Here is a 12,431-nt window from a genome sequence, read left to right as displayed (position 1 = left end):
TAAGACCTTCTGCTACCAAAAACTCAAATTCTGAGCATAGAGACAAACAAGAAAATTTTAAAAATTACAATAGTGAGCGAAGGTATTTTAATGGCAGGACACAAGTTATAGAAGAGGACAGGTGGAGGGCAGATCCTAGGGGAATGAAAAACTTTCAAGAAGAGATAATAGTTGAGGTACATGGTTGTTATGCAGTTATTAAGTTATCCCAACTTCTTCCCTTCAGATGACTATTTTAACCCTTTCACTTTTCATCAGAATCTTGCTTTCCAACCTTTAAAATCCTCTTGCTTGTCTTTTGTTTTCCAGAAATTCCTTTGGAAAGCCATGGGAACCACCTTAGCATCCTGCCAAGATACAAACTTTGTAAGCTCACAGATTAAGGAGTTTCTGATTGCTCCCCACCAACTGGGAGATCAAAGACAGGTGGGACCCCTTTCTCTCAATTTCCTATTATGATAATGACAAATTGATCACCTCTGTGAGCTCGTATGATAATGTTATACTTAACCAGAATTATCCATGAATACATTCAGAATAGTCCAACAAAATTTTTCAGAGACATGAGAGTTCCCTATTTAAATATCAATACTTCATTTTTAACCAAGTTTGTGAAAATATTTTAAAATGAATTTTAACCATTCTCACTTTGATAAAGTTTTATCTTGGCTTCATAATTTAGAGCATGATTGTGAACATCAAAATTGTTTCATTTAAAAGCAGAAAACAACCTCATAGACCATTGGTTTTCAATCTAGAGAGACTATAAGTACAACCTGGAGAGCTTTTGCAAAGCACTTATTTTCTACCTTAGCCTAGGCTGGAGAGCACATATAAATGTGGAGCAGCGAGACGATGTGTATCAAAAAAATAAATAAATAAATAAACCAAGAACAAAACAAACCTCCCAGGCTAACAGAGCCCACCAGTTTTGTTATATACTTTCCTCAGAAATTCTGAGATATTTAGCATTATTTCTCCTACATTAAATGGCCAGAGACCACTAGACTTTACTGAACTTTGAATCTGCTTTTATATTACTATTATATTTTCCTTGCCAGATATTGTTAAACTTTCTTGCTCTTGGAACTATTTCTAACACCATTTTTTCCATTTTAGTTCTGCTCTCAGCTAGGAAAAAAAATAAGTTGATTTTAGATATAAGCATATAATGAGGCTCTCATTCAAGGTCTGAGGGGTTCAAAAATTTTAAAAGACAAACTGTGACATCCATTTGAACTTCTCAAATATCTTTTTTACTTTAAGTTCTTGGATGTGTGCCACACACTCTGGATGAGTAAAGTTTTAATACAAGACTTTCTTGATCTCACTGAGCCTAATTGGCTTTCAGTCTTTTAAACATGATTCTCAATCATGTAATGTCAAGAGCTCCAATTCTGGCTCAGACTAGGTAGGTTAAAATCCTGGGTCCACAAGACTGGTCTAGTCTAGGGGTTCTCACTGTGGCCCTAGCAAGGTTATGCAACCAAATATAACAATATTCATGAACAAATTGTCATGAAGTCTGTGCAGTGAAAGCAGCCTTAGACAAGAGAGGTGGGGAGGGGAGAACACGGGCAGGGGGGATATAACCTTAGAGTGTGAAACAAGAGCTACCAGCTTTCAAAAATTTAATCGCTTAATATACAATAAAGTTTCACCAGCAGAATGATCCTTTAAAAATATCACTTAACTCAAGCTCAAAAAATCATTCATCGGCTTCCCACCAATCTTAGATTAAAAGTCCAAAATCTTGAAGATGGCCTAAAAGGCCACATTAGAACCCACCTCACCTCCTGTCTGACCTCATTTTGCACTGCTTTCCTCCCTGATTGCTCACTCAGACTTTCAGTAAACCTCAGGGGCCTTTTCTGTGATTGGAACTCTCCTTTCCAGAAAGTCCAGTGGCTTACGCCCTCACACATTGCAGTCAATGTCAACTTGTTCATGCAGCCATCCCATTTAAATTGCAAACTTCCCCCAAACATAGCCAGCTATTTCCTTTTCTTGCTTTACTTATCTCTATAGCACTTGTCACCATCTGGAATACCATATATTTACATGCTCACTAAATTTCTGTGTACCCTTATTTCACTTCCTTGTTGCTTCCCTGTTGGTCCTCCTCGTTGTACACTCCACAAGAAGGGGGAGTTAGGTGTATTCTGCTCCCGACTGTATCCTCAGCACCTAAAGAATGCCTGGCACATAGTAGCTGCTCAATAAATATTTGTTGACTAAATGAATGGTTAAACTCAAAATCTCATGCTTTTTCTGATTTTAGGGAATAACAGCTATTTTAGGACATTGTGCTGAGAACCACTTGGATATTGTTTTAAAAGTTCTTAAAACATTCCAAAACCAGGAAAAGTTTTTCATGAATCGATGTAAGGTAAAAAGAATAATCTTCTCCCTCAAAGCTCTTAGTCATTACAAGGGCAAATTAAACTGATTTCTTCAGTGAATATTCTTTCTCCCTATTATACTTGCTCCTGTGCCCAGGTCCTTATTCCAGGTCAGAACTGTCCAAGCCCGGGCTCTGTAGGATGATCAGCTATGTAACAAGTCTCCATTTTCTCTGTCACTAATGCTGATCTAGAAGGTCCTAATCAGCTCCACGTGTGCCTAGGTCTATCCCTCTACCAGCTGCTCAGCCTCAGGAGCAGCTTCCATTATGTATACTCTGCTTCCCCTGAAGGAGAGGGATCTTGCAAGTAAACAGTTAACAAAAGCCTCTCACAGCCGCCACCTCTATGAAGGCCTGATAGGCCCACAGCACTGTCCTGGCTGTTTACATTTAGACAAGCAAAAGTGTATCAGTTTTAGATTCATTTTAATCATCCCAGTCTAGTCTCTCAATCTCAGTAGTGGTCCATGGGATTAGAAAAAAGCTCGAGAGAAAAGAAAACTCCTTAGGTCATACTTTTCATGTATTCCTTTCCTGGTCTTCAGAGCATTTTTTCTGGGAAAAAGAGCCTAACCAAGACAGACATCATGGTGATCTACGGAGCCGTGGCCCTCCATGCTCCCAAGCAGCAACTTCTCGCCAGGCTTGACCGAGACATCGTATCCCAAGTCTTGTTGCTTTACGGCCAATGCTCTCAGGTAATGCCCTTAGCAGGGCTGCCTCCGTTTCCCGGCTGGGGTTCCCAGATCTTACAGGGGCCCACCTCCTGGGAATCTTTAGGCTCAAAGGATATAGGCCAAAAGAGAGTTAGTATCTGGTATGTTTGGAAGATGAGAAAATATGGGAGCCAAAAAATTTATTATGAAATAAAGTTAGGTGATTTGTTTCTTTCCCAAGGCCTTGGGCAGTACATGTCCTACCACTCCTGTGATGCTTTCCCAGATCAATTGTTTCCATAGTGATCTCACCCTTGTTTGAACTTAAAACAATTACTCCTGTACTACTTTAAGGCAACTAGCTTATTATGTCCTTATTATAAGAGTCTCAGAAATGTTACTTAAGGTAGAAATATTTGTAAACCACCTAAATGGATAAGTGCCATGCATGCATTTTTAAGTGAATAAAATATGTCATTCATCAAGTTACTAAAGTCACTTTACCTATTTTCCCTTCCACATTCATCCCAGTTACCCTGACCCTCCTTGCTGCTCCTCAAACACGCCTAGAGTATTCCAGCCTTGGAGCCTCCGAACTGAGTTGGAACTGCTCGGATCATTTCTGTCTCCCATAGCACTTTCTCTTATCTTTAATAAACTGCTTTATACACATTGCCAATTCATCCATTTTGCTGACAAGTACCAGGTTGGCCACCTAAGAATCACTTAGGGATCCAGTTTAAAATAGAGCTTCCAAAAGTCATTTTCCAGAGAAGTTGATTTTCCAGTTGGTCCCAGGAAAATGCTGGAAATCTCTGTGTTTAAAAAGTTCATGAATGATTCTTATTTATAGACAGGCGTGGGGAGCTTTCATTGACTATGTGCACATCTGCTTCTCCCATTGCATTATCAGCACCTTGATGTTAGGGACTGTGCCTGATGCTCCTTTACTTCCTCTTCTGTGTCTCCACAAATCACATGTCTGGTACATAAGTGCTCTGGACATTCATTCATATGTATGTGTGCTGAAAATGGGCTCGTGGGGAGCTCATCAGCATGTGCTAGTGGGAGAGTGTAGGGCAGTGATCCCCACACCTTAGTTGCATGAGAATCACTTGGAAAGCCTGCTGAAAATAGAGATGCCCAGTGAATCACCGTGTTCAGCAATGGATCGCTGACTGAACACCCTCCCGGGGAGCTGAGGCCAATGCCCCCAAAATCCGATAAGCAATGCTGAGAATCGAAAACATAATAAAAGATGTTTTATGTTACATTAATTTTTAGTCAATCATTCAGGAAAATAAAAGAGGAAGGGAAATAAAGATGATTCAGACAAACATTACTATGCATTTCAGGGTACAGTGAATTCTTCTGTAACATTACATATGTCCGCATGCAAAACAATTATGTTACACCATATACTAAAATCAACTCACAACGAATCAAAGACCTAAATATAAGAGCTAAAACTATTAAACTCTTAGAAGAAAACATAGAGGGAAAACTTCATGACATTGGATTTGACATATGCACAAGATAATACAGGAAAAACACAGAGATTATGGGGGAAATAGGGTCAGGCACAACTCTCAGAAAACTCCATTAGTGACACACTTTTTATAAAAATATGGGAACCTAATCTTTTTTAAAATATTAAAAATACAGAAATACTACCCAAAAAGGAGCACTTTACCTTGCAACACTTGAGGTCAGTTGTGAAAGTTGTGAAATGGTGGAAGAAAGGAAGATTATCTTAAATTCCACAGACACCTGCAACACCAGGTTTAGACAGGAGTGGCTCATAACAGAGTAAACTGGGGCAGCTGGTAGATGCTTGGGCACGCTTTGGGTATTCCCACAGAGCTCAGTTCAGCTGTGCACCGTTAGTCTCAGACGAAAGTGCACCTAAGCAAATGCAAACTTGGTACGTGCTAAAAGTACTCCCTAATACAGTGTATCAATCTCCTTGGAACAACTTTGCATTTTCAAGGCAAGCATTATAACAGAACTGACTGTACTCTCAGTTCCAGAGTCAGCTGCTCTATGACTTCATATTATAACTTTCCACTCCTCATTTCCCCAAGAGCATTACCCCTTTTCCTTACCAAAGTCTTAAAACTGATTGTAAAGCCTAAAAACTCAAAGGCTTGAAGTCTCTATCCTGCCTTCTGAAGCTTATTCATCACTCACCTGAGGGAAAGAATCGCCAAGGTGCAAGTTTTAGCTTTAAAAATGGTGGAGGATGTGAACAGCTCCCTTCCGCTTGGCAAGGACCCGCCCCCACCACCACCTGACGCAAGGCTCCAATACTGCTTCACTGTTGATGATTGGCGGAGGCTGGTCCTTCTGTGGGGCTGAGTTGTCTCTGCTGCTGCTTACTGAGTATCTGCTTTTGTCTTTGATTTTTCAGATTCTGGGAGTGTCTGTGATGAACAAGGTATGAGATAGAGAGACAGACAGACAAATCATGCTTCCTTGAAGTGTGTCAAGCATAAATAAATATTCTCTTGATTTGATTCCAGTAGAAATGATCCCAGTATGTAACTAATTAATCCAATTCCAAAGCCAGGACCCTTGATCCCAATCTAAGGCAGCACAAGTAGCTGTGTTCTAGTTCCAGGTAGTTTAAAAGGTGAGCTATAAACTAAAGCAGTGTTTTCCAGACTTTGAGTTGTGACCCACTAGTTGACCAAGAAATCAGTTTAAGAGGTCACAACCAGCAGATTTTTTTTAATGAAATAACATAAAAGAGAAAATAGAAGAATGCATTGCATATAGCAGTTGTAAGTATTATTACACTTTATTTCAGTTGTATTTTAGATACATTTTGTACATGCATTTAAATACTGGGTGGAATTGTAAACTGTTTCTTGCTTCAGTTTATGGTCAAAAAAGTTTGAAAGCCACTGCTCTGGAGAACCTTCAGTCTACCATGGGTGATGGAGGAAGAGATTGACCTTTGTGTCTCCCTTTTCCCGCTGCTCAGATCCTAGGCTGAAGTAGAGATAGCAAAGGGAGCAAGCATTCTCGCTCCTCTGTGGGCACATATTTCAACCCCAGACCACACATTTATAGACCTGGGTGTGGTGCCTAAGACCATGGCTTGCATCGTGAATTATTTTACTTTAGGACATAGATCTGCAAATGAGTTTCACAAGAAGCATCACTGAGATTGGCATTGCTGTCCAAGATGCTGAGGATCACAACTTCCAGTTTTCCTACAAGGAGACACTGATCGGTTACATGCTGGTGAGTGTGCAGAGAGGGAATGAGGAAGACTCCTAAGTATCCCATTACCAAGAGTACAGGGCTGTCTTTTTTAAAATGTATGAAATTCACCAGTCCCACATAACAGATCTCTGCCTTATTTCTAACTCAGGGCACTCAATGGTCCAATGAGGTTGCAGCTGCATCCTTGAGCTTTTCTGAAACATTTCACTGCCTTGCTTCTGTTGCAGGACTTCATTAGGGATGAACCCCTGGATTCCTTAGCTAGCCCTGTTCGGTGGAAAGCCTTAATCGCCACTAGATACTTCAGGTAGAAAATTTTTTGTTGTTCTTATTGAAAAAGTATTTCTTCCCCCTCATCCTCCTGATCAACTGACTTATCTATCAGTGCGGACACCAGTGCACCCTCCCAAAAATAAACACTTTCAAACTGGGGCTTTTTTTCCTTCCAAAGAGTTACAGAACTGGCTGAGAGACTGATCATTTGATGACTGACGGAGACTAAAGAGCTGTTCAGAGGAATTAGATTTATTGATTGACTGAAATTTCTGTGCAAAAGGAAATTTTTCTCCCTTTATCTTAGCCTATAGGCAAATTTTAATCTTCCAATAAAAAACTTACGAAAGTCCTAATTACATTCTATGTGGTTAGCAGCAATAAACCTGAAGATGAAAATAATTTTAGGCATGTTTTTAAAATAACATTTTCCCTCAAAGTAAAAGAAATACAAGTTTACTGTTAAAATTTGGAAACTACAGAAAATGTTTTAAAATAGTAAAATCACCCATCATCCCTCTGTGGTGCACATTTTGGTATATTTGCTTCAAGTCTTTATTTCTAGTCTTCCATTTTTATTACAGGGTTGAGATTCCATGCTGCATGTGGTTTTGCATTTTGCTTTTTCTCACTTCACAAATTGCATGTTTCCACATTATTACCAATTCTTCATGAACAACATTCTTTTTTCATTTCTTAATTTTTTATGTTTGATTATGGCAAAATACATAACACACAAAATTTGTCATCTTTGAGCATATGGTTCAATAGTGTTAAGTCCATTCACCATTCACATTGTTATACAACCAATCTCCAGAACTCTTTTCCTCATGTAAAACTGAAACTGTATACCCATTGAAAAACTAACTCCCCATTCTTTCCTCCCCACAGCCCCTGGAAACCACCAATCTATTTTCTATTTCTGTGAATTTGTCTACTCTAAGTAGCTTGTATAAATGAAATCATACGGTATTGTCTTTTTGTGACTGACTTATTTCACTTAACATAACGTCCTCAAGGCCATCCATGCTGTACCATGTATCAGAAATGCATTCCTCCCGCTTGACAACCACTGATTTTCTTGCTGTCATTAGAAATAATTTTCAGGTTCTACAGCTGCCCTGTCTAAGTGTGAGTAGTCACTAGCCACATGTGGCTACTGTACACCTCAGCTGCAGCTGGTCTGAATGAAGATGTAATGTAAGTGTAAAACACACTGGATTTTGAAGATATAGTGTGCAAAGTAATATTAATTATCCTGTTATTTTTTACATTGACTACATGTTAAAATTATACAGAATACATTGGATTAAAAAAAATGTCATTAAAATTAATTTGACGTGTTTCTTTTTACTCTTTTCAAAATGGTTACTGGACAATTTTAAATGACATATGCAACTTGCATTATATTGCTACTTGACAACACTGTTCTAGAGCCCGGTTAATTCTTAATTCATCTTCAAGATTTATTTATTTGAGTTTTCTACAAACTTCCTTCATCTTTGTTAACATGAAAACCTGTTATTTTCCTTATCTTGCCTTTCACTATATTTTGTAGAAATTATGTGGGTGATTTTTGTATTTATTTTTCTCAGTAGGCTAAAACTTCTTCAAGGCCAGGCCATATTTTGTTCATTACTGTTTTTTTTAGAACTTAGCTGAATGACTGATAATGACATAGATGCCACTCAATACTTTCTGAACAAAACTGTCAATTATTATACTTGGAAGTTCAGAAAACACTTCTTGGACAAAGGTATTCATCAAAGTATTATTTATAGTTTTTTAAAATAGGCAACAATTAAATATAACAACAGGAGGTTGGTTAAGTAAGATGAGGCCTATTAATACAACAAGATGGTAGGCAGGTATTAAAATGATTAAAATGGCATTTGTTACCTCAGCATAATAAATGCCATATATAAAAAGCTTATAGCTGCCCTCATACTCAATAGTGAAAGACTAAAATTTTTCCTTCTAAGATAAGGAACAAGGCAAGAATGCCGTTTTCACTACTTCTATTTAACATAGAAGGATCCTGATTTTAGGTATATACCCAGATGTAGGACTGCTGGGTCATGTGGTTATTCTATTTTTAATTTTTTGAGAAACTGCAATACTATTTTTCATGGCAGCAGCAACATTTTATATTCCCATAAATAGTGCACAAGTGATTAGTGATGTTGAGCATCATTTCTTGTGCTTGTTGGCCATTTGTATATCTTCTTTGGAGAAATGTCTATTCAAGTCCTTTGTTCATTATTTAAATCAAGGTGGTGTTGTTTTTGTTGTTATTGTTGAGTTGTAAGATTTCTTTATATATCCTGGATATTAGCCCCTCATTAGATATATGATTTACAAGGACTTTCTCCTGTATCATAGGTTGCCTTTTCACTCTGTTGATTGTATCCTTTGATACACAGAAGTTTTTAATTTTGATGTAGTCTGTTTGTCTATTTTTACTTCTGTTGCCTGTGCTACTGGTGTGATATTCAAGAAATCATTGTCAAATCCAATGTCATGAAATTTTCACTCTATGTTTTCTTCTAAGAGTTTAATAGTTTTAGCTCTTATATTTAGGTCTTTGATTCATTGTGAGTTGATTTTAGTATATAGTGTAACATAACTGTTTTGTATGCGGACATTCAGTTTTTCAACAACACTTGTTGTAAAGATTGTCTTCACAACAAAAGCTCAGCTACAAAAGCAAAAATAAATAGGTGGCACTAACCTAAACTGAACGCTAAAAAGCTTCTACACTGCACAGGGTGCAATTGACAAAATGAAAAGGCAACTTATGAATTGGGAAAAAATATTTGCAAACCATGTATATAATAAGGGGTTAGTATTCAAAATTCACAAAGAAGTCATACAACTCAATAGCAAGAAAACATATAATCCAATTTTAAAAATGGACAAAGGACTTGAATGGACATTTCTCAAAAGAAGACATACAAATGGCCAACAGGTATATGAAAAAATACCCAATGTCATTCATCATCAGGGAAATACAAATCAAAATCACTATGAGATATCTCTTTACATCTGTTAAGATAGCTATTATCAAAAAGATAGACACTTGTTGGCAAAAGCGTTTCCCAAAAATGGGTAAAAATAAGTGTTGTCTGTGGAGAAAAGGGAATTCCTATGCACTGTTTGTGGGGATGTAGATTGGTACAGTTATTATGGAAAACAGTATGGAGGTTCCTAAAGAAATTAAAAATAGAATTACTATATGAACCAACATGGCAGAAAATGTGCCACATTTGCCACATGTTTAGATTTCATTGGCAGTTCTTGGGAATTCACCGGGGCTGTTCTGTTGTTAATCATAATATCCATCCTCCCCATGCTTCTCATTTCAGTAAACTGAAGCCAAAGCTCTCACTGAATGACCACCTCAATATTCTTGAAGAGAATATTCGGAGGTTGCTGCCCCTCCCACCTCTGGAAAGTCTGAAAAATGATGGCCAGACAGACAAGGACAAGGAGCACATTAAAGTACGTGGCAGCCAGGCCTGAGTAGATGGAAAACTGGATGGAGTGGGACTTTACTCTCATCTCAGGCTGGGACTCACACATGCACATTTGATTTCAGTTTCTCTATGAACGATCCATGGATGCTCTAGGAAAACTTCTGAGGACCATGATATGGGACAATGTGAATGCAGAGGACTGTCAAGAAATGTTTAATGTGAGTAGGGCCTCCGCTCAAGCTGTTGCCTATTCTCCCTAATCTGCCCTCCTGCGTGCCAGACTCTTCTTCACAGGGACACATCCAGCCTGACCCTCCCCACCACGTAGAGCCAGTCCACTTAAAAAACTGTTTGTGAGAATGAGAGAACCCTCTTAGAGAAAAAAAGGGAGAGAGACAGAGACAGAATGACACAGAGAGAGAATATGAGGCTAAATGTGTATGAAGAATACTAAGGGAAGTATATTTATTCCTTGACCAACAGCTTCTCCGGATGTGGCTTGTTTCACAAAAACAATGGGAAAGAGAAAGAGCCTTCCAGATCACTGCGAAAGTGCTGACAAATGATATTGAAGTAAGTAATCCCCTAAAATAAATAGATTTCATTGCTTGCAAACAACAGGGATCTCCAAGGCCTCTGGAATTCAAAACACCTGCCTGGTGGATCTCGGGTCTCAGAGTGGAGTGCTTTCCCAAGAACCCCCGGACAGGTACCTCCTAACTCCAGATTGCAGCAAGCACACTAAAATAGAGCTATTTGGTTGTCTTTGCATGCTTGCTTGCTTCCCTTTCCACTGCCCTTTAAGGAGTCAGGAACATTTTAAGGGAAAGCTCAAGATTAAATTTCATTCTAAGGACCTTCAGAGACAAAATAAGGGACTTAAGATCCAGTGTTGGGAATATTCTGGGAAACCATCCGGCCATCCCACCACATTGGAGTGCCTCCTTTGTCCTGCAGGCACCAGAGGACTTTAAAATAGGTTCACTACTCGGGCTCCTGGCTCCTCACTGCTGTGACACCCTGCCCACCATCCGCCAGGCGGCTGCTAGCTCAGCTATTGCTCTGCTCTCTATAAAAGGTGAGAAAGAGGTGGGGGGACCCACAAAAGAAGAGAAGTTACCTATTTTCTTTTATTCTGTTTTTCTCTTTGTGCATCTATATCTCTTTCCTTCCTCTCCTCCCATGATTCTCTCTCCTCTCCTCCCCTTCTCTTCTCTGCCCTCCACTTCCCTCTCCCCTCCTCTCCTCTTTTTCTCTCTCCCTCTCTAGTTCAGCCATTCCTCAGTTTTAATGCCTTAATTATATCACAGAATTTGTGTCTTTCTTAGATCTGAAACAAGTCATTTTTTCCTCCGTGGCTCCATTTTCCTATTTTTTAAAATAAAGATAATAACACCGGAGCATTATAAAGATCCATTAAAGTAGGTAAAATGTTTTGAGAGTCTCTGATTTAAATCACTGAGTAATTGGGCATATTAGCAATGCTTCCTCTATCACACAGTTTTCTTCAGGGGAAGATTGCACTGTTATTATGGTGCTAAGTGACTTTCAAAGCTCTCTAAGAGGCAGAACTTTGTGAAGGTTTTTTCAGGAGAGCAGGACCTCCCCCTGCTCTCCAAGTACATGAGAATAACTGTCAATATCAGAAAATATAAGGGATTTCAAAACCTCAGTCTCACGCTGAAACCAACAACTGGGGCATCCTATCAGGTTAATTCAGCAGGTGTTTCAGCTACGACAGCCCTACACTGTGTGTGCACAGTTCTGTGGACACCAGGTGCAGCCAGGAACACTCAGTCTAGGTTTAATGCCATCTTATGCCTATGTTCTCATCATCGCTCTTTTAGCTACTCAGAATATATATTGAGTTCCTTTCCATGTGTCAGACACTGTTCTGATACTGGAAACACAGAGATATTATAATTCTAAGATTCACATAAGTAAAGTGTGTTAAAGCCAAAAGGTGGGATTTGGTTGGGGAGTTGGGGGGTACCCAGTCAAAAAGAAAAAATTTATTCAGCAGAGTCAGAATAGGTATGAAAGTCCCTTAGACTATGGAAAAATAAGCCATTAAGGATATACCCTTTTACCAAGACAAGAAAGAAAGAAAGAAGGAAAGAGGGAAGGAAGGGAAGAAGGAAGGGAGGGAGGGAGGAAGGGAAACTAAAGAACCATTCCAGTAAGAGAAAAAATGTTCCAGAAAGCGACTCACAGGAAGAAAGAAATTTGAATTCTACCTGTTATTATTCTACCTATTATTGTTGTTCTACCTATTCTTCCTTTTGCCTACTGCATTTTCCTAAAACATGAAAAATTAAGTTTCTCATATACTCTTTGTTAACAAGAAATCCCGTTCTTCAGTTACATTAACTCTTTTTCTTTGATTGATCA

At 38.7% G+C, this 12,431-nt stretch overlaps 1 protein-coding gene across 1 annotated transcript in view; it reads left to right on the top strand.

The window, feature by feature from the left end:
- The window catches only part of MROH2B (maestro heat like repeat family member 2B), a 58,838-nt gene that overhangs the window by 27,764 nt on the left and 18,643 nt on the right, over positions 1–12,431 (top strand). The window contains exons 19-28 of the mRNA XM_069492264.1: positions 310–426; positions 2,282–2,389; positions 2,950–3,102; positions 5,471–5,497; positions 6,190–6,309; positions 6,519–6,598; positions 9,930–10,065; positions 10,163–10,258; positions 10,524–10,613; positions 10,998–11,118. Coding sequence (XP_069348365.1) covers positions 310–426; positions 2,282–2,389; positions 2,950–3,102; positions 5,471–5,497; positions 6,190–6,309; positions 6,519–6,598; positions 9,930–10,065; positions 10,163–10,258; positions 10,524–10,613; positions 10,998–11,118 — 1,048 coding nt within the window. The remainder of the gene's footprint in view (positions 1–309; positions 427–2,281; positions 2,390–2,949; positions 3,103–5,470; positions 5,498–6,189; positions 6,310–6,518; positions 6,599–9,929; positions 10,066–10,162; positions 10,259–10,523; positions 10,614–10,997; positions 11,119–12,431) is intronic.

This window comes from Eulemur rufifrons, chromosome 17 (genome assembly GCF_041146395.1).
Source record: "Eulemur rufifrons isolate Redbay chromosome 17, OSU_ERuf_1, whole genome shotgun sequence".
NCBI classification, from domain to species: domain Eukaryota; kingdom Metazoa; phylum Chordata; class Mammalia; order Primates; family Lemuridae; genus Eulemur; species Eulemur rufifrons.
This window is presented reverse-complemented; position numbering and strand designations above follow the sequence as displayed.